Below are 22,162 nucleotides of genomic sequence, written 5' to 3'. Positions count from 1 at the left end.
AAATTGGCGATTTTTCATGGGTTTACCTTCTCACGCACTGACAAAACTACCCACGCAACATCAATTATAGTAGCCCATAAACCAGCAGAAAAAAATTGACAGCTCTATCAGTCGAACTCTAATCGTAATGGCGAAAACAGAACGGTACCCCGTCGCGTCGAAAACGGACATCGTGCGGCAGTTTGTGGACACCGGATACACCCGTTCCGGCATCTACAATATCTTGGCACTATTGGACAACATTCAAAGCATCGAAGCATCGGTTCCGGACGGCCGACGACCCTGAGCGACGAAAAGCGCCAAAAGATACTGAAGAGGAAGACCGACGACTGGCAGGGCGCTTCGTATTTTACTTCCCCGACGAGGGAAGTGAGCATCGAAGTAAAGTTCATTTCGCACATAAGTTCCCCAAGAAGGTACTTCTGTGGCAATCAGCGAGAAGGGGATGTCAAAACCGCTCTTCTTATGCTTTGGACTAGCCGTGAACGGGGAAAATTATAGTACGAAGTGCCTGCTGGAAGTTGCGACGTTCATCAAGAAATATCATTAGGCTGAAGACGCGGTGTTTGGCCGGATATGACGTCGGCCCATTACTCGAAATGATCTTTGAAGGAGATGGAGTTGACGATACCCGTTGGCGATCCGATCGTTTCGGGTTCGATTCCCGATCAAGTCGAGGATCCTTTCGAGCTGGTAATTTTTCTTAGCACTGGGGCACGGTGTATCGTTGTACTTATCCTACAACATGCAAAATGTGCCAAAAACAATATCGAGAACGAATTCTCTAACCAATCTAGTTGATCGAGGTCTTCGATCTGGCCGAGCCATTGTACACGCTGCGAAGTGATTTCACAGGATTGTCGTCCAGCATTCTTACGACGTGACCGGCCCACCGCAACCTATTGACTTTCGCCAGGTGTGCGAAGCCATCGCAGTTGCTTCATATGAACTGCCAGCGACTGAGTCAGATACATCACGCAGCTCGATGTCAAACCTGCACAGTTGATCGGCTCGTCGGCCAGTTGCAACGACACAATCGTTCTTCATAATCGTCGCCTTGCCGTTGGCGAACTTCACCACCATTCTGTTTTCTTCAATACGTCGAAACGAGAAGAGGTTGTAATCCAGTTGAGGTACGCACAGGAAATTCTTCGTGACTGCCGGGACCATGGTTTACCCGATTAGCATATTCACCCTCACAGTTTCTACATACTATTTACCAGTGCTTCACCAGATTTGGCCACCGACATACGAAACGAGCGTCATTTCCTCGGCTACGTTCGGCCCAGGAAATTTTCCTTTGCCATTCGGGTTTCGAGTCGTTCAGAATTCTTCAGTAGGACGATTTTCCGGACACTCGGCTCGTTTATGTCCAATCTTTTTGCAGTCGTAGCATTGAATTCCGATTTTCTTACCAACAAACACCGATTCTCCGGAACATTCCGCATCGCTTGCCTGCAATTTCAAAGCGTTAGAGAGCATTTCTCAGAGCGTCCCAGACATTTTGAAGCGTCTTTTTAACTTTTGCATACTTCATCTGGTTCTCAGAAATCCGGTGTATCAGGAAGTTCTTGCATTTTCCATCCAAGACCAATCGTTGTTCGAGTTGCTTCTTCCGGGCGATGATTACCTCGGTATAAGTCACAGTTCCTTCGCATATTTTTTCTCGTCGATTGTCTTCGTCAAACACTCAAGCAGGTTCCGGTCTGCTATTAGAACTTCAACCCGGTACTTGCAATTACTGAATTTTCTACCGTCGAACAGCCAGAGCTTCTTTCCAGGCATTTTTCAAATCTTCGGCGATCTTGAAATAAAAACTTAACGAACTGGGTCTATAACCTATTAGGTATAAGCACAGTCGCGCAGTGGAATCGAAAACACGTTAGGTTGGTTAAGACTTGAAGTAGAATAATGAAAATTTCATTTTCATATTATCTAGGATTACTCTCCTCAGCTGGTTTCGAGATACGATGCTAAATAATTGGCTATAAAGTCTGTGTATAAAAAACAGAAGGACGGAATCGGAATGAAGCACCAATGCTTTTGCTTTCATTTTGGCATACAGCATTGATCGGTTGTCATCCGACAAATTTCCTACAATTGACTAGCGAAAAATTGTGTTGGCAGTCGTGAGGAGCAGACGCAGTGTTTTCAGTAACACAGCACATCAATTTATTGGTTATTGGTGCAATATCATTTGGCCGTTGAGAGGTGCTGACGGTCAGAGCAGAGTGCTCGTAATGATGGGCGCTTTGCTGCGATTTAGCGGGTGATGGCTATCAAAACGAAAGGAGATATTGTATTTTAGAATATTTCGAACAAATAAAACCTAACCGTTAATTTCAGAACGATCATTCAGATAAATATAACCTTACATACCTTATGCTACATTCCGATTCGGAACTTGGCCTTCTGTTTATTTATACACAGACTTCGCAGCCGACTATTTAGTGTACAGGACAATTGCGGGGCTAGCGCTACGATCCTACTGACACTAACAGTCTCTCCCGAGACGAGACTCGAACCTACGACGACTGGCTTGTTAGGCCAGCATCGTACCTCGAGACCATCTGGGAGATTTTAAATCATCACATTTTCATCAACACTAAACAAGTGAACGCGGATGCCTATATTTTTGGAGTACACATTCCAACACTCTCATTAAACTCAAAACTAGGGTTTGCAATCCCGGGAATTACCTTTTCCCGGGATTCCCGGATCCACGGTGCGCCAAGCGCCCAGAACAAAACAGCGCATGATTTATTAGCAATAACTGAAAACTGTACTGATACGATGATGTAACTAAGGTACGTTCTATCGCAATGTAAATTGAATCTGGTTTTGTTATAGAAAACGGGACAAAGATGGTGCTTGGTGTTGTACAAATATTTATCATTTATAAATTCGATTCGCTCACTCGATACGAATCAAGAACAGGTTTTACTACATTCTAAACCAAAAATTGTTTTTCATTTCCTTAGACTAGTGCTTTCAAGCCCCTTAGTTGATGATTCTTGAGTCAAATGTAGGAGAAGTCCCACAAATTGGAATAAAGCACAAAAATTTGGTGTCATTCCACATGAAGCACTATTTGACTACTTTTGTCATGTAGGATTCAGAAATATATCGAAGTTTGATTTTCCGATGCTGATTAACCCTTGAATTACAGCTGGGGTAACACCATCGTTTGTAGTTGAAAGAGCAAATACTCTTGTTTTGTTAGTACAACTCATTCGCACGAACATAACACACTAACACGTGCCGTGGTGCGCAAGCAAACCTTCGCTACCGGAAGCAGGCTCACTTATCGCACGAGGGCTGCACTTGGCGCAGAAAAATCTTCTGTTATCTCTCGTCTAAACATCCCACCGTGTCAACGTGCAATCTGTGTGTCGAGTACTTGCTGGTGCTGCTATTTATCCCTGCAGTACTATTGTAGCTATTTACAAGAAGTAGAATGTGCCAGAAAAAAAAAAACACGTTCAATGTTAGTGCAGTTAAAGTAAGAGGAGAATTTTGCAAGCAGTAGAATGCTTTGATATATTTCTGGTTCAAAAATTCCATTTGTATTTTGATCTCATTTAGGGTAATAAACTGAGGTACAAAATAAAGTCAGCATTCCGTTTTAGTACTAAAATTGATATTTTAAAATTTGGTGGCACAACGTGCCGAAAAGTAGAACTTAACTTAGCTTCGTTAAAGAATACAACTGATAGTTAAGGCAGAAGGCTTTTGAGCAAAGCATTTACAACTCGCTACATCGCACTGAATAAGGCCGGCAGCATTGAACACCAACTTTGCGGAAGTACGGTGATGTGGAGGGAGAATGCAGATCACGATTGAACAAGAAATCGTTATGTGAACATGGTGCTGCGGCTGGTGTGATTGGGTTCCACTTTTTTTTTCTTACGCAGCGAATCTGCTGCGAGAGCAAGCGAAAGCAAGACGGCGTACCTGCAAACAGTTTACATCATAATAATCATTTCGAACAAGCCATTCTGTATAGATTTTTTACTCTCTGTTGAGTCTGTTCTGCTATTTCTGTATTCATTCCTGGCAGCTAATAGGAAATGAGGCGAGTCTAATATATTAGATAGCGACTAGCTGCAATTTGCAGCCGATATAGTAGAAGGTGCTCGCGAGTATCTTGCGACATTTCCTCTCGCTTTATGTCGGGTTGAATTTATTAGCTAAACATGTTTACGAAAGTGCTTTCAACGAAAAAATAGTACATATATAAAAACGGTCACTTACGGCCATAACCAGCTCGAAAGGATATTTATATATCCTAACAGGAGATTCGTATTGTTGCACCATCTTTTATTCCTTTTGCTGTCCGCTAATTGAAGGTTCTGCTACGATTCGTCTCAGTGGGGCACTTTTCTGGTATGTAGGGTAACACTATCTTGAACTTTTCGAACAATGCTTAATCGTGACCTTCTAACATTCACATTGAATGATTTCGATTTTTTTCTCCACACTTCAGCTTACACTACACAAACTTTTTTCTCCATAGTGGGTAAACAAATGCACTTTATTTTCTTTGCTGGGGATGAAAAGCCACTAGAAAATTGCAGCCCTTTGTCGATGATTCAGCAATCAGCAACAGCAGCTTCGCGTAATACATTAAACCCACCGTGATTCCCGTGTCGTTTGCAGTCGTCTGGAGGGCATTATCACTCGCGGAATTAAACTTTCATTTTCCGAACGCACTCCGGAAAGCCTTGGAAAACGCACAGGACGCACAAGAGCACAGAGTTGAATGGAATGCGCGACGACGCTTCCGTAAGGAAAACCTACCACACTCTGAGTGGAAGGTTGATGTTTGACTGATGTTTTATGAATGAATATGGTGCAGCTGGGATCAGCGCGGCCTCGGTGGCAAGGTTGACAGCTTGCGAACTGTCAGACATCGACAATGCACACGTGTGTCAAAATCCACGAAACAAAAAAGTTGGCTGGTTAGTCAAATTGAAGCGACTAGGTGTCGCTGAGCTAAGGTAGCTAAGTCAACTGTTGAGGATTGCACGTAGATGCCAGTAAATCGTGGAATATCAGGATAAAAGTGGTGAACGCTGTGAGTTAGTCTGCCGGCCGCTAGGTGAGCTTTTGGTGCTAGTGTGAAAATGAATTTGATGAATTTAGTTGCGGATACGACCGACAGGAGTCGATTAGGTTAAAATTTTTATGTTAAGTATAATTCACGTAGCAGTGCGTGAATTCCTCATAAACTGCATCTCAGAGCCTTCGATGTGCGTCTGCAGCTCATATTCCATATAGTAAGCGGAAGTTTTTTTTCTGCATTACCTGAATGATTTTTATATTTATGCACAAAGTTTTACAAGATATCAAACAAATGACTCCAATGTTTGATTAACATTACCGTGGAACGGGGTAATATTGATTCATTTTTATAATATTTTCCAACTAACTCATGTACTCATGTACATTTTTCCCTCAATAGTGTATATTTAAAACAAGTACTGGTATATGCTCTAGAAAACCTCTATAGGTATTGGTGAAATTTCTATCGTCTACTTCATGAAATAAACTCGAGAACTCTATAAGGTACTATGAGTTAAATCTGGGTGAAATTGATCACCCTTGAAATCCATACATTCTATTGGAAATGTCCTTTTTTAGATATGTTCATGATAAATGATGATTTCTGGACAAAAAAATATTCATCACAGCTAGTTTGGAAACGAAAATAACGATATTTCAGGTTTTAATTTATTCATTTTGGTTCACGAGCTGCAGTTAGCTAAATTTGCTCTCATTTGATCGTTGTTAGATCGATTTCAATTCGGTTTGTTGCAAAAGCTTAAAAACTAGCTCTGAAATGAAATTCTTTGAGGTTTCCTGTGAATTCATCAGTATTACTTTGATGGTATGGAATAATCATTGTTGAAAATTATAATTTTTGAGCTTTTATCAAGCTTTACTCACTTTTCCAAATTTAACGTAAATAACCCCTTATTAAGATAACTTAAAGTAAATTCAATACTTTTTTTTTGTTATTCAGAAACTTTTTTGATCCAATTTGATTGAATTTTGACTGAGTTAGAAGAATTTTTCGAAAATATGTTAAATTGCACCGGGCATGCAAGAGTTAACTTTGACAGGTTTGTGAATCTTTCAAAAGTTGCATTTTAGGACACGTAAACAATGCCTAGTGTTGTAAGATTAGTCAACATGTCAATTTTGCCCCAATTCCCTTACAATACTAAAATAGGGTAATCTCGACGTTAGATTAACTTATTTGGACAACAATAATAACAAGCGTGTACGCGATACTCAAAGATACAATAACAGTTTACCTTTACATGATTCCCCCTTTTGCAGCCGAGCGTGTTATTTGTGGAGCCTAAAAAAATTTCAAATTTTTAGTTGTCACCCATTACAGCATCTTTAATGGTTTTTGGGGGGTTTTCAACACAGTAGTGTTTCCGTAAACCTATTTTAACTCTCGTTGCGTTTCAGCCACCGTTGAGAAAAGTAATTCTTCCCGCGGATAACGATTACACTGGTCAACACAGGTGTGGACTTGGAGCTCAAACTGGAAAAAAGAAAGATTATTGCACAGACAAACAGACGTGCCACTCGATGACGATTTCATCGACAAGGAAAATAACGATTATTTTGAAATTTTGTTTAGTGGGCAGTAATGCCGCTTGTGTCGTGCGTGCACATTCTTTATCAAAGACAAAAATCGTCAGTGATGTCGCTGGTGTTGATTTAAGTAATCGCGCACACCCATTAGCAAAGACAAAAACCGTTTTACGAATATACGTTAGTAGGCAATAAGCTCACATGGTGGCGCATGAGTGTAACGTATCGAATAAAGACGAAGTTTTTTGAGGATTTTTCTTCGAAGAGGCACGTCTGTTTGTCTTTGATTATAGCTTTTCAACCATGGATTTTGGTGCCCCTAGCCGCCATAATTTTTTCAGAGACTTGACTGAGTTTCTCGAAAGCAAGCGAAGGAATCGCCGAGCAACTACTATGCGACACTTTGATGTAAGTTGACGCATTTCTACACTAGCTAGAAGCAGCAAATTTCACAGGAATGGTAAAAAGATGATATCTTTCTAGGGCAGCGATTCTCAACCTTTTTCGTCCGCGTACCCCTTGGCGATATTTTCCAAATCAATTGTACCCCCTGGCTTGGAATGTTCTCGCAGAATGGGAAGGAGTAGTGGTAGATCATGTTTTGGTAGTTTAGTTTAGGTTTCAAATCAAACTGTGCTTTGTTTAATTGCTACAGTCATGTTTTAAAAGAAAGTTTGAACAACAAATGAAGTTTAGTAAAAAAATTGCTTTATCCGCCATTACTGATTTTTCTTTCGCGTACCCCCTGAAGACTTTTGCGTACTCCTGGGTACGCGAACCGCTGTTCTAGAGCAACTATTTTGAGCTTTGGAGCAAGATTGTATATTATTATTTGGCACAAAATCAGACATTTTCACACAGCTGAAATCACTAACGTGTCAAAGCGAATTGTTTACCACATTGCTCAGTTTGGTTTTATCATGTTTTAGATATGGGATCATCCATTAATGATGTCACGCGTTTAGGGGGGGGGGGGAGGGGAAGGGAGTTTCGATTATTGTGACTTTTTGTGACACAGAAGGGAGGGGGTTTAGCTTGAGTGTGACATCACATTTCAACTCAAAAAAAAAAAAATAAATAAAAAAGTCACATACCTAACCACAGCATAATGTTTGTTAATTCTGTTTCACCGAGCATGTTCGTTTATGAATGACAGCGCAATTTCATTAATTTTTAGTGTCTCTCAATCCAATCAATACAAAAGTTGTGACAAAATGTAAATAAGAATGCTTGGCTATTGTATTGTATTTGAATTGCGAATTGATTGAAGAAGAGGAACTAAATATTGATGGTCTTTCAAAAATCAGCAATAATGCTGCAGTTACTGTCTCGGCTTTCTATGTCGTCGATATGCGACTCCATCAACAACATCCCTGGACTAAGAACTGAACGTCTTTTCTAGTTATCTTCTATATATTTTTTTTCCTTTTAGTTTCAGTTTTTCTTTCAGTAAATAGTTTTTACTAAGAAAAAAATGCATTCCTAACAAATTTCTTGATTTTCAATCAATTATTACCAAAGAAAAGGAAGAAGGGGTATAAAAACGTGACGTAACAAAGGGGGGGGGGGGTTAAGGAAATTGCGACAGCTTGTGACAAGGGGCAGGGGGGGAGATAATTTTTGTCCAAATTTTGCGTGAACTCATTAATGGATCGTCCCTATGTCAAAATCGATCAGCACATACTGTTGGCGTAATCTGTTGACAAATTGCGAGAACTTAGTAGCGCACCATACCTTGTCTTTCTTATTTTACAGTGTTCGTGTTGTAGAAGTAAAAAAAAACATAATTGTCATAAATTGACTAAAATTGTTCCAATACTCTGACTGTTAGATTCAGGTTGTTTTCAACATTTTCTTCGTCCTGAGTACAACTCGCGAATATTTGATTGTCCTCTTATACTTTTCAACTTGTTCTGGCTTTTGAAGCTGAATCATCGATATTCTGAGCTCAATCCTGGATAATGTTTTGTTTTTTCCTTTTAAAAGTAAGTTTTCGCTATTGTAAATTCAATTTGGGTTCTTTTCTTTCAGCATTAAGTTTATAGAAGCACTTTTCCGTTATATTCTGGTCAATATGGGATTATTTCATTTTTTTGTGTCTATATTATTCAGAACTAAACTTCGGTTCATTTTCTTTCTTGATCTTTTTTTGGCTCTTTTGGCGAATCTGAGTTCTTGTTCGACTTACTTTTTTGCCTTTTTTAGCATTTGGCAGCGTTTTTGCGCTATTCTGAGTTTTATTGCGTAATAATAGTTTATGGTTTTCCACCAACATTTAGAACTGATTTGTGTGCTAATCTGACTTCAATTCCGATCATATTGTTTTTCGTTATCTTTTAAGTCTCTAGAAGCATTTCCTTATTATTTTGAGCATAGTTTGAGGCCTTTTTTTAACATTGGACACGTTTTTTCGCTCAAACCCAAATTTAGGGTCAAATTCTTGCTTGGTGTTTTCTGATTAATTAAACACATTGTTTCATCATAGTTAGCTTTGAACGGGACAGTACCGTTTTTTCGACCATTATAAATGTCCGGCTTCTGACTAACTGTCAATTGACACATCTACATTGTTGACTGGCAAACTTTCAACAGTGCGTGAGCGAAACGAAACAACACCAATCGTAACGAAATTCACGACTTTTATTTTCCAAAAATCACACTTTACTTCAAAAAGTTTTATCATAAGCTAAGCAAAGACTAACAGACGTAACACTGGAACCTAGCTCCATCGCCACAAAAAACGTTCATTTCAAATTTTCAATCGAATAACAGTCATCGCGCGAAAACGTCGTCTGGGGCGCTGTCATGCAATCTCATACATATTTCTTAGTTTCCCATTTGACACATGCAGTAACGCTGGCGCTGATGTCAAAATACATGACGTAGCGCAAACACGACAGCAGATGTGCTAGTGTTACTAATGTAAAGTACTGGAATCACCCAAACGATAATTTTATTGACAACTTGTTCGGCGTGTTATGTCTGTTAGTCTGTGAGCTAAGTATTTTGTAAGTATAGAATGTGGTATGCTCGTCAAATCAACGAATAGTTTGTATTTTTTCCTATGGTTGACAAACATTTTCAAAATCATTCTTTCGTTTTTTTAAACCAATTGATCTCGTTTCTCAGAATAGTTCTGTTCACTGATAAATGACACACATTCGCTCATCCTTATGACTTATTTAATGGATTTCTTTAAAAAAATAAAAAGAAAATTGAAAGGCAAAGAAGAAAATGTTAGAGTAAATTTGCAATCCAAATTTTAACAATTCATTAATTGAAGAATCAAGATTATTTTTTTTTATGTTAATCTTGTTTTTAAAAAAAGTCTATTACCCACAAATTTGTCTGTCTCACACTTTTGTAATGCAAACGTTAAATTTTGACCGGATGCAAGTTATTTATTTTTTCACATTCTTTTCAATTTGTAATCGAGTCAAAAGTAGTATTTTGTTCAAAAACGTTGAACTGGAAACATTTGCAAATGTTTCTTATAACTTAGAAGCAGGTTACAGTAGCGACTAGGGATTAAAAGTTGTGTGAGTAGTGAAATAAAAACAAGCACATTATTACAGTTTTCAAAAATCAATATTATCACGTTTCGCTTTATTTGTACCTTAAAAATAGCTGTAGTGACTAAGTAGTTTAGGGACGGCCTATTGAAAATAGCAGTACATGATGAACGTTTCTATATTATTCAAAATAAGCTAGAGTGAAAAAATACTAAAATTGATCTGATAAAAAAAAGTGGGGAAATCAGCTAAACCATTTTTTTAATGGAAAAAAAATCGGCCTTCCGAATGAATAAAAATAACGAAGTAAAACACGAAACTGTTGTTTTTTACAAAACTATCTGTATTTCAATTTTTTAACCAGGCACAATACGAGCAACTTGACTTGCTTCCTCTGCTGAAAGACTATGCGATCCTTGAAGATGATCTTTGTATTCTTTGTGAAAATTCGTTTTGAATACCACCGCTTCTGGACCATCCATCGAACAGTACTTACACTCGTACAGATACTTGCCTTTGTGTTTGGCAGTTGATATCACGTGCTTGCGAAGGTTTTCCTAAACAAAATCATCTCGCTCATATTCTATATCAAAGCCACTAGAGCAAAAGAACAAAAGAATACTTACAATGTTGTTGCAACTGTAATCGCAGTGTGGGCAGGTGAAAGGTTTTCCGCCACTATGCACCAGAAGGTGCCGCTTCAGGTGGCCAGGGATTCGCGAAGCAAACTCGCACTGATCGCATTTATATTTCTTCACCGTTTCCTCATGCCGTTGGTAATGTCTGCAAGTGATAAGTGAGAGTTGATTATTTAAAATTGAAAATAATTGCTGGAAACGTTATTCAGTCGAGTGGGATTGCAAATCACCCCGGTAATCGCTCAACTGATCATTATTGTAACGGACAGATTTACGCTGAAAAGCGAGCCTAATTATGCTCGAAATGAATGAAACGAAAATGGTCGAATGTTTTCAAAGCAAACCCAGCCGGCAATCGATTGAAATCGGGTGGGGGAAAATAAAGAAATCGTGACTTATTTACTGACCGAAAGGGGCTCATTTCGTCTCTAATTTCTGTGCTACCATAACTGGGTAGCGTTGGTCTTCATTGCATGCGGATGGATCGCGGCTGCATCTCGGTAGCGTTTCTCTTTGTTCTCGGGCGGAGCCGAGCGCTTGCAAATCTGGCAGTTTATGGTTATGCATCAGGTTGACTGGTTGCCATCCAGAAAGGGAGCAGCAGGACAACGTGCTGCGCACGAGGTCAAAACAATCAATTCTCGATCACCAACTAATTAGTAGTGATTTCATTCGAAATTAAAATTTAGTTGTTGGCTCAAAAATGTTCATTTTGTGGACAGTTTTTACCAATTTAACCGATCCACTGGCCAACTATTCTAAGCCGATGGAGAACATTCGCCCCACGATCGTATAAATTATACGTTTGATGATATCTGAAATTGATAACAATGTGCAGCGAAGAGAATTTCGCTTGTCTCCCCTGCGTTGCCTGGCCTGGATGCACTTAGCAACCCAACCAATGCGGCAGCTTCCTGCAATCGATGCTGTTGTCGAATCCGACGACCGAACGAACGCGTTCCAGAGAAACAGTAAGCGCTCTTCAAAATGTTGCCTTTTTTCCTGTATTAATTTACAATAAAAAGCGATTTAACACATTTTTGGATCACTTATCACTTATCGTCCTTGGCAGCCATAATGATTGAGTGTGGAACGGGACCGGGGAGGGGCACGACGTGAACCGAATGGCTACGTTTCAAAGTTTACGTTTTCGCGAATCGTGTTTCTGCATAAAGTGAGTACCGGGCTTCTGGAGCATGGCTTTTTTCCTCTCGGTTCTGTTTTCGCAGCTTTGTTTGGCAGGTTCGCGTTTCTCGCTCATTGCTGCTTGTACTTGGGCCCTGGTACACAGTGCATGCTTGGGTTTCGTCCGGAGGAATGTGATCGTGTCCTGCTGCCAAACGCATCTTGATCGAACACCGGTAGACATTCGTACTCGTTGCCGTTGCAGATGCTCGCTTTGCCGCCGTTCCGCAGGATCTGTACCTTTTTTATGCAACGGGGCGATCGCTCCGAAATAGTGATCACTATGCATCCAATAAAGGCAGCATATACTCCACATGCGACAGTACAAGGAATTTGAGGCCCTCGTCGTTGCCCCTTTATGTTGCGCAGTCACTTGTTCTTGTTCTGATTTCTCCGCTTTCAGGCCATAAGTCGCCGCTTTTGCGTCTTCCCATACGTGCCTTTCGGGCCCCGGTCGGCGGCCAGTACAGTAGTGTACCGAAAAGGACCGGCCGCGGCGGCGGTGTTGAGATTGGGTACCGCAGACAGAAGGTTTTGCGATTTGCGTAAATGCGATGTCGCTGTCGGTGTTATTTTCCTATCCGCAATGGAATGGAATTTTTTTTTCACCTCTTTCGTTACAGCTGTTCGGCCTGTCACGAGAGGTGAATTTTTTTCTCTTGTTGACCACTGACGAGGGTGCTCGTGAGTAACCAGGCTAGATGCTCTTACAATTTTCTGCACTAAATATGGGTTTACCTTGCGGTTGTGACTGCTGATTTATTTACTGAAATCATTCTTGATTTGGAACGAAGGTATGTTGTGGTTATCAAGGTAAATCTTTTTGAAAATTATGACATAGATTTTCCAATCTGCTTCATGATGATAATGAAGAAATCGTTATTTTTATGCAGTTTTATCAATTTCTGTGATAGTTCAGTATTCTTAGTACTACCATAATTTTGTGCAGTGTTATGTCTGTCACTCGACAGCAGTGCCGCGTATTAGTCAACCTGTTATTGTTTCCAGTTTGTCGATACTTTGCGTCACGTCAACCGGCTAAGTATACTTGAGAAAATTAGTACAGTAGAGTCGTTTTTACTAGGGACATAGATGTGCAAATTTGCCTGTAAAACGCAGAGTTTTAGAGTCCTTGTGCAGATCTTTATTGATTCACTTTCTGTAGTGTTTTGTCAGAATCTCCTCATATTTGCGCAGACTTTCTCAAAATGTGTGCAGATTATTGCAAACTTTTGTCTACACGATTTCAGATTTTATGCAGATTTTTCCGGATTTCTAGAGTTAAGAGAAAGTTGAAATCCGGCGAATCTTAGAGTTAGTTGGGAAAAGTTAAAATCAGTAAACATTCGTGGATCGGGTTCAGTAAATTTAACCGACACTCCTAAAATACTCCGCCTTTTCCAATTCACGTAAAAAACTGCCTAAGTTCCTGTTTTTTCTTAAAGAACCCGTAATTTCGGGAGTCTTCGTATAGGCAACATCAGTGTATTCAGAAGAGCAAGAATCAGAGCGAAATTTAGCTGTTAGCGGTTTGTTACGGATATCAACATCATTGGTTTTGAATACAGCTAGGGTAGAAGTACCAATTTTGGTTATACTAGTATTGAACCACAGACTAACAGACATAACACTTCGAACAAATTTTCAATAAATTCATCGTTCGGATGATTCCAGTACTTTACGTTAGTAACACTAGCACCATCTGCTGTCATGTTCGCGCTGCGTCATGTATTTCGACATCAGCGCCAGCGTTACTGCATGTGTCAAATGGGGAACCACAAAATATGTATGAGACTGCATGACAGCGCCCCAGACGGCGTTATCGCGTGATGATTGTTATTCGATTGAAAATTTGGAATGATCGTTTTTTGTGGCGATGGAGCTAGGTTCCAGTGTTACGTCTGTTAGTCTGTGATTGAACTATTATTTATGAAAAAAAAATAGATTATTGTCTTGTCTATTTTATAAAGGTTAATAATTTTTTCCAACCCCTTTTTTTGGGTTATTGATAAAACTATAACTTCAGTTGTAGTTGTCTAAACGAACTCTATGTGAGAAAAAGCAAAAAAAAAACCCAAATTAATCCGTCTAGTGGTGAGTGGTGAGAATGGGTTCTTGAAGCCTGGATTATATCCGGTGGCCAGAATCCGACCTCAAACCCCATTTTGAATCCAGATGACCAGTCTGGCTGCCTGATAATCATAAAACTCATCATAAAATTGCCGAACTGCCTAATCTGGGTATTTCGATGGCGAAGATGGCGACAGTTTCCGATCAACAGGCTGAAGTGACAAATATCATCCAATACGATTTGGGGAAGCGGTATGATACCCGGAGGCCAGAAATCATCTTCAAATGCCATTCTAAATTTCTAGATAGTTGCTTCCGGTTGAAACCAGTCAAAAAAGAACAAACATTACCTAATGTGAGTTTTTCAGTACCCGGGAAGATGCTCAGAGGCCAGGAATCAACTCCAAACTTCATTTTGAGATCCGATTTCTGGAAAACATCCTTCAATTGTCAAATATAATCCAATAAAGATATATCAACTCTTTGGATTTTAGATTATTGATGTTGTACTTGAAGGAATATTGGGAGCATAATATTTGAAATTTGACTTAATATTTGTACTAAATGAATAGTCTTTCTATCATAATGACTCTTGATTTCGAACTTTGATCAAAGCAGCTAGTTTTAAACAGCCTTTGGGTTTTGTTTCTTTGTAAGTTTGAGAAACAACCTGTTCGTTTGACACTAGTTTCCTTTGAATAAGTCGTGTAATCTTCGAGAGAATAGACTTTCAATATTTTGACAATTTAACACATAACGGTTAAAATAAAAGTCCGATTACACTGGTCAAGTGTGGCCTTGAAGGTCAAATTGAGAAAAAATGAAAAATTATAGCTTTTTAACCATTCCAGTGAATTTTTTTAGGGCAACTATTGTGAGCCCCCAAGCAGAATTTTATTCGACTTTGTCAACCAGTGTTATAATCAAATGAAATGGGTATTAATAAAGCAACTAAACCTTTAATTTGGAACTAAGATTGTTGAAATCAGTCCAGCCATCTTTGGCAAAACGAGTGAATTTAAAAAGTTTTCTGAACACGTTTCTTTTCATAACCTTTTGACTTCACGTTAAACCATCATAAAATTCGTTAATTGGTGGTTTCGAAGACAGTCCGTTCATTTGATACCTGTTTTGTTCAAATCGGTTGTGTAGTTTCTGAGATAATGGAGTTTCATAACTTTTACATTTTTATACATAACAGACAATTTTACAGTCCGATTATAATAAAATTCAATAGGGTCTTATCAGGCAACTAGACCTTTTTATTGCAACTTATTTTGTGAAAATCGGTCCAACCATCTCTGAGAAAAGTGGGTGAGCTCAAGCAGTCTTAGATACATGTTTCTTGTCATAGCCTGATTTCCCATTATTATACATAACGGACAAAGTTAAAGTACAATAACAATCAAATTCAATAGGGTCTTATGGGGCAACAAGACCTTCCATATGACACTAATTTTGTGAAAATCGGTCCAGCCATCTGAGAAAAGTGAGTAAGTTTAAACAGTCTTTGAAACACGTTTCTTTGCATAACTTTTGAACTACATGTCCAATCAATATAAAATTATTTCACAAATGGTTCAAAAAACAAGCCCGTAATTTTGATACGAGTTTTGTTTAAATCGGTTGTGTAGTTTCTGAGATAATGAAGTTTTGTGATTTTCACATTTTGATACATAACCTCGAAACTAAGAATTCAATAACAATAGAATTCAATAGGGTCTTATGGGACAACTAGACCTTTCATTTGCAATTAATTCCATGGAAATCGGTCCAGCCATTTTTGAGAAAATCGAGTGAGATTGGGAGTGCGGTACATACATACACATTTAAATGATATTATTCTTATTTAAGTTGAAAATGATCTATAACTTTTGGTGTTTGTTAAGTGCGACTTTTGAATGAGATGAATATTTTTTCGATATGATTCAACAACATGCAATATAAACAGAAGTTCGTCTCCATTATGTTTTAAAACGCGGTTATAATTTTTCATAAATATAACACTACGCTCTGTGGCGCCGTTTACATCGAATAATTTTTGGCAGAAGTTTACTATTCCTTACTTTTTTTATTAGGGAGTTGTTTTGTGATGAATTATGCAAAAGCTTAATGTTTGATATGTCGCAAGCAAGGTTCCGCTACCGTTTTTAATCTAGCCTGTGTCTCTGGATAGGTACTTACCCCACGGTTCCCCTCGATAAATCCGGAACAACGGAAAATTCCGAAATGTCCTCTACTATCCCAAAAACAATGATAAATTTGTGATCTTTTGAAAAAGGTTCAATCAAAATCGGTTCAGATCTTGCGGAATGGCATGTAAAAGAATTTTCATTTTTTCGGCTCCGGAGGGGTCGGGTACGCAACTGTTAACTATTCTGGTCGCAGTGAGGGGGTCCATACCCGAACAAAGAGCTCTTTATTATCGCCGTGAACTTGATTGCGTTTGAGCCGGTTTGAGCGAACTATTGGATCATTGATTGGCTATGAATGAATTGTTTCGTTTGTTGCTTTTGTAAAACGGTTGAAGACAAGTGTTCAAGAGCTTTTTGCTGCTTTTGCCATATATTAAATTTATGCAAAAAAAAGTTCACAGATATGAGGAGGACAAGTAAAATTGGTTGGTTTTCACTTAAAAGAAAACAGCAACACAATGATGTCCAAAATATTCAGATCCACTAGCGTATGATGAACTTCTCTGGAGATATTTTTGCCGGAGCTTGAATCAATTTTAGGCGCGCCCAAGAATTCTGCTGTTTCATCGTAACCCCCGAGAATTGCAATTCGATCAACATAAGGGTCTATCGACTATATTTGTTGAAATGAACCGTTCTAATGAACCGTCCTAAATAATAATAATACTAAAACTAAGGGTTCATTAAGCAGACAGTATGTGAAGTAAAGAGAGCGAAAAATAAACGAACTGGAAATGTGATACAGATTTGGAAAAATTTACCGCATCCCGACGGGACTAGAACTAAAATTAAATTTATACGAAAAGTTCCAAATAATAATTTCACAAATACTACATTGCCAATGTAGTCGGAATTTGCTTCACCAATCCGATTGTGACGGTTCACTTCACGCATTTGCTGCAATGAAGTACGATTTATGGTATAATCACTGAATGGCAGCTTCAAACCTTCCAACGAATATAAGAGATCATTCATTAATCACGTAACGTACTCAGATGAGGTTTTCGGCATTTTGAAATTTGTTCGATTAATTTTTATTGAGTTTTGACGGAGTTCGAAACGACGAAAATATATCTGACTGCCCTGGACACTCAAGGGTTAACTTCGGCAGGTTTGAGGACACGTTAACATTATCCAGTGTTGTAAGTTCAATATTTTTTCATCAGTAATTTTTATCATGAATTTTAACGTGATCAATTTCAGAGAGTTCCCTTCCCCAGACTTACAGATTGCAATACGAACTGATTTGAAGCTTATAATTTGACAAATTAAGGCGAGGGCCTAGCGTGGTTGGTAACGTCTCCGCTAACCACGCTCAAAGCCAGGGTTCGAATCCCAACGCCGACATAGGTGTCGATGGTTGTGGGGTGGCGTGATTCACTCACAACCAACCCAATTGGTCTAGATTTAATCCTAGCTGACACCGGGAGATTTTCTGGGGCGAAAAATCTCTGGGATCACGCCTTCCATCGCATGAGGAAGTAAAGCCGTTGGGGCCGGTCCGTTAATCAACGGTTCGTAAGTTAGGGTCCTGGGTGGAGCCGCCTTCCCGGGCGTCGGTGATTGGCACAAACAACAGTGGCGGAACTATACCGACGGAAAATAAGTGAGAATAAAAAAAGTTGACAAATTATTGACAATTTTCTCAGAAATGGTTCTCGTACAATACGCCATTTAAGCAAAATATTTTTTCGGCGTTACGGTGCTTTTCTTCTGAAGTCAGTCCTTTTATTTTGAAAATAAACGATGAATGGCAAAATTATTGTAAACTTCACTGAATTTAAAAATTCACGGCCTGAGAGTTATTGTCTCACCTAGCTTAATAGAAGAGATTCATATTTTTAGTTGTTTCATTATCCAGTAGTACATGGTAATAAGATTTTCATTAAATGACATTTTTTTTTGAATGGCAGCGCTGTTTACATGCGAACGTTATAGGTATTGCCAAAACGTTTTATTTTTCTACTGCGTAGAATGCATATATCGCACGCTAGCCAGGAAGGCTAATAGCGGTCTCGATCAACTAGATTAGTTAAGAGAATTCGTTAGGGGTCACCACATTCATATAAATTCGAAAAATTGTGTATGGACCGTGGACATTACACAGAACCCCCCCCCCAAAGCTATCCACGTGGAATGTAAATGGCCTCTTATCGATATTGTTTTTGGCACATTTTGCATGTTGTAGTATAAGTACAACGATACACCGTGCTCCAGTGCTGAGTCGAAAAAAATTCCTCGGCCTGATCGGGAATCGAACCCGACATCACAACCATGTGGGAGAGCTAGCCGACCGACATCGCTAACCACAGAGCCACAGGGACCACATCTAGAATGCATCGTAGAATGCATACTTCATACAAAAAATAAGCAGCAGTCCTTCAAAATTGTGTGAAGATAGTTTTGCCTTTCTCCTAGAAAGGTATAGCAATCACTTGCCAAACCGAAAGTATAAAAGTGCGCCAAAGGCCCGAATGGCATATATCACTCGACTCAGCTCTACGAGCTGAGCATTTTCTGTATATGTGTGTGTGTGTATGTGTGTGTGTGTATGTGCAGATTTTTATTCTCACTCACTTTTCTCAGAGATGGCTGGACCGATTTCATGAAATTAATTGCAAATAAAAGGTCTCATTTTCCCATAAGACCCTATTAATCTTCATTCTAATCGAATTTTTAGTTTAGAGGTTATGTATCAAAATTTAAAAATCATGAAACATCATTTTCTCGAAAACTACACAACCGATTTGAACAAAATTGATTTCAAATGAACGGGCTACTTAAAATACTTCTAACTTTTGAATTTTATAAAGATTGGACATGTGGTTCAAAAGTTATGCAAAGAAACGTGTTTTGAAGACCACTTAATCTCACTCATGTTTCTCAGAGATGGCTGGACCGATTTTTCATAAAATCAGTGTCAAATGGAAGGTCTAGTTGCCCCATAAAACCCTATTGATTTGTTTTGCAATCGGACTATTACTTTGCCTGTTATGTTCAAAAATGTGAAATCCAGCTATGAAAAGGAACATATTCCGAAGACTACTTGAACTCACTCACATTTCTTAGTGATGGCTGACCCGATTTCCACAAAATTAGTGTCAAACAAAGAGTCTAGCTGTCTCATAACACCCTTTTGAATTTTACTGTAATCGGACAGTAATTTCGTCTGTAATGTACCGAAATATGAAAATCACGAAACTTCATTATCTCAGAAAGTACACAACCGATTTGACGAATATCATTATCAGATGAGCGGGCTAGTTAAGGGTTAACTGATGAATTTTGATTGAACACGTGGTTTCAATGTTTCGCTGCCCTATACGTTCCCATTTCATTTGATTATTATTCAACTTAAGGCACCGTTATGTATTAAATTGTTAATAAAACAACGAAAGCCTATTATTTCAAAGATTACATGACTTATTTGAACATAACTAGTGTCATACGAATGAGTCATCTCTCAAACTTACAAATAACAAACTTCATAACAATTTGATATGTGACTCAAAAGTTATGTAAAGAGAAGAAATTCAAAGGCTATTTAAAACTATACCTGCTTTGATTGATATATGTGGTCTACACATAATTTAAATGTGGTTTTGTACTATTTGAACATTCCAAATTCATTGATTCGTTGCGATGTGTTTAAAGTCTGCAAATGCACAACGAATCGGCCATAGGATATGATCAAAGTCAAAAGACAAATTGTTTGAAATGATTGGTTTTATCGAAATGACAACATCCTCGACATTTGGCTTCTGTACATCGCCTTAATTCTGAATATATTCATACTGGGTGGTATCCGGTCATTTTCAGCAAATTTTCTCCCATCAATCTGACACCGGAAATACTCATATTGGGAGGTATTTAGTTATTTTGGTTGTTTTCCACAAACTAAAAGTGGTCGTCTTTAAATTCAAAATGGTGTCAAGGGTCAATATTTGGTTTCTATGCATCATCTCGATTACGGAAATATCCATGTTGAGTATTATTTGGTCATTTTCGACTGTTTCCTATAAGTTGCCATTTAGCGATTCAAAATGGTGCCTGAGGTCAATTGTTAGCTCATTGCATCATTCTGGTTCCAGAGATACTCATATTGGAAGGTATTTAGTTATTTTGGGCTATTTTTCACAAACCGGAAGTCACCATCTTGGATTTCAAAATAGTATTCAAGATAATTTCTGGCCTCTGAGCGTCATTCTGGTTGGTTTTGATCATTTTCCGCTGTTTCCCAGAAACCGGAAGTCGCCAACCTAGAATCCAAAATGGGGTCTGGTCGATTTCAGCTGCTGTGTATCATTCTAGATTCGGAGATACTCACGTTAGACGGAAATCGGCCATTTCTGGCTGTTTTCCAGAAACCACAAGTTGCCATCCTACAATTCATAATGGTGTCTGAAGTCGATTCCGAAAATACCCATATCGGGTGGTATTTGGTCGTTTGCCGCTGTTTTTCCGAAACCGGAAGTCGCCATCTTAGAATTCAAAATGGTATCTGTGGTCGAATTTAGCTCCTGTGTATCTTTATCTATCCGGATATTATTATATTGGGTGGAAATCGTCCATTTTTGGCTGTTTTCCAGAAACCGGAAGTTGCTATCTTACAATCCAAAATGTTGCCTGAGGTCGATTATGGAACATATTTGTTACCACTAAAAACATTTACCTGCCAGATATGGTTCCATTTAGTTGATTAGTTCGCGAGATGTGCAGAAATTTGTGCAGAAACATGTGCTTCCATAAGAGGGAGGGGCTTCGAACTATTATGGACATATTTATTACCCTTTAAAACATCCACATGCCAAATTCGGTTTCATTTGCTTGGTTTGTTCTTGAGTTGTGCAGAAATGTATGTTTCATTTGTAAAGGAGAGGTCCATACTTTCCAGAAGAGGGAGGGGTTTCAAACTATCATAGGAACCTTTATCGGGACCAAAAACCCCTACATACAAATTTTCACGTCGATCGGTTCGGTAGTTTTCGAGCCTATATGGATCAAACAGACAGACAGACCGGATTGCATTTTTATATGTATAGATTACAACATCAATATTTTAAAACCTAAAGAGTGAATATACATTTATTGGATTGAAGCGTTCATGTGAATCTGAGAAAGGCTGGGTCTGACCGCTAGGTGGATTAATTTAGGTTTTTTGTTGATGTTGTAAAATTTGTAGTGATCCAGTTTTAGTTCAATAATACGGTTAGAGGTCACACTAATGTTTTCCTAAAGTTTTTTAAAACGTTCTGGAGATAAGGCTACAAGATTCAAGACACCTCTTTTTAAAATTTCTGGTAAATTTTAAAAAATATATTTATGTATTTTTTTCTTCATGGACTTATTTCTGCGACAAGAAACTTTAGATCTTTTGTGATCCCAACAAACAATTTGGTTGTACAGCAACTGATTAAGGTTTAGTACATATTATTGGCAGTGCCATGCCTATTATTTTCGTGCCTGTGTGTGTCCCTACCATATCTAGCCTCTTTTTTAGCCAGTTTCATTATAAGAAGGACTGATTTTGTCAAGAGAAGGGAGTCTTATCGAAACCTCGTTCCTCCTGCCGTTATCGCGCCATAGTTAATATTGAGTTTAGGCTCTAATATGATCCAATTGTAATAAACAATACAAGGAATATCTATTAATCCTCAGTGGAAACTAAATCTGTGATCATCAAGTAATACTGTCAACAAAGCATTTTATCTGATTTGCAGTATTTTCAGTCTTTGAGAAGTATGTAGACTTTTGTCTAATTTCTAGATGGATAGTTTTTCGTTCTTATACCTTCCTTTGGTTGCAAACAAAATACATTTGCTCGTGCGCGACCTGTCAGGTGTATGTGACTTTGGCAGTATTTTTTAAGTTAAGTAGTTTTTTTTTGAGTCCATGGTTTTTGTTATTTCTATCATGATAACATGAGTTGAGATCTTGATTCTACCTAAAG

The 22,162-nt window shown here is 38.6% G+C and overlaps 2 protein-coding genes across 7 annotated transcripts in view; both read right to left on the bottom strand.

Moving 5' to 3' along the window:
* The window catches only part of LOC129726958 (protein real-time), a 47,494-nt gene extending 42,648 nt beyond the window's left edge, over positions 1–4,846 (bottom strand). For 2 of the 4 annotated variants that reach the window (XM_055684279.1, XM_055684280.1), the window contains exon 1: positions 4,255–4,846. In XM_055684279.1, the coding sequence (XP_055540254.1) occupies positions 4,255–4,317 (63 nt within the window). In that variant the 5' untranslated portion in view covers positions 4,318–4,846. The remainder of the gene's footprint in view (positions 1–4,254) is intronic. The other 2 variants (XM_055684281.1, XM_055684282.1) reach the window with 2 other exon arrangements.
* Positions 4,847–10,471: 5,625 nt separating this feature from the next.
* LOC129726957 (zinc finger protein 236-like) overlaps positions 10,472–22,162 on the bottom strand; it is a 161,889-nt gene continuing 150,198 nt past the window's right edge. For all 3 annotated transcript variants that reach the window (XM_055684276.1, XM_055684277.1, XM_055684278.1), the window contains exons 7-8: positions 10,751–10,907; positions 10,472–10,681 (exon numbers count right to left, since the gene is read on the bottom strand). In XM_055684276.1, the coding sequence (XP_055540251.1) occupies positions 10,481–10,681; positions 10,751–10,907 (358 nt within the window). In that variant the 3' untranslated portion in view covers positions 10,472–10,480. The remainder of the gene's footprint in view (positions 10,682–10,750; positions 10,908–22,162) is intronic.

Source organism: Wyeomyia smithii, chromosome 3, assembly GCF_029784165.1.
Source record: "Wyeomyia smithii strain HCP4-BCI-WySm-NY-G18 chromosome 3, ASM2978416v1, whole genome shotgun sequence".
NCBI classification, from domain to species: domain Eukaryota; kingdom Metazoa; phylum Arthropoda; class Insecta; order Diptera; family Culicidae; genus Wyeomyia; species Wyeomyia smithii.
Note: the sequence above shows the minus strand (reverse complement) of the source record. Positions and strands in the feature narration are given on the sequence as shown.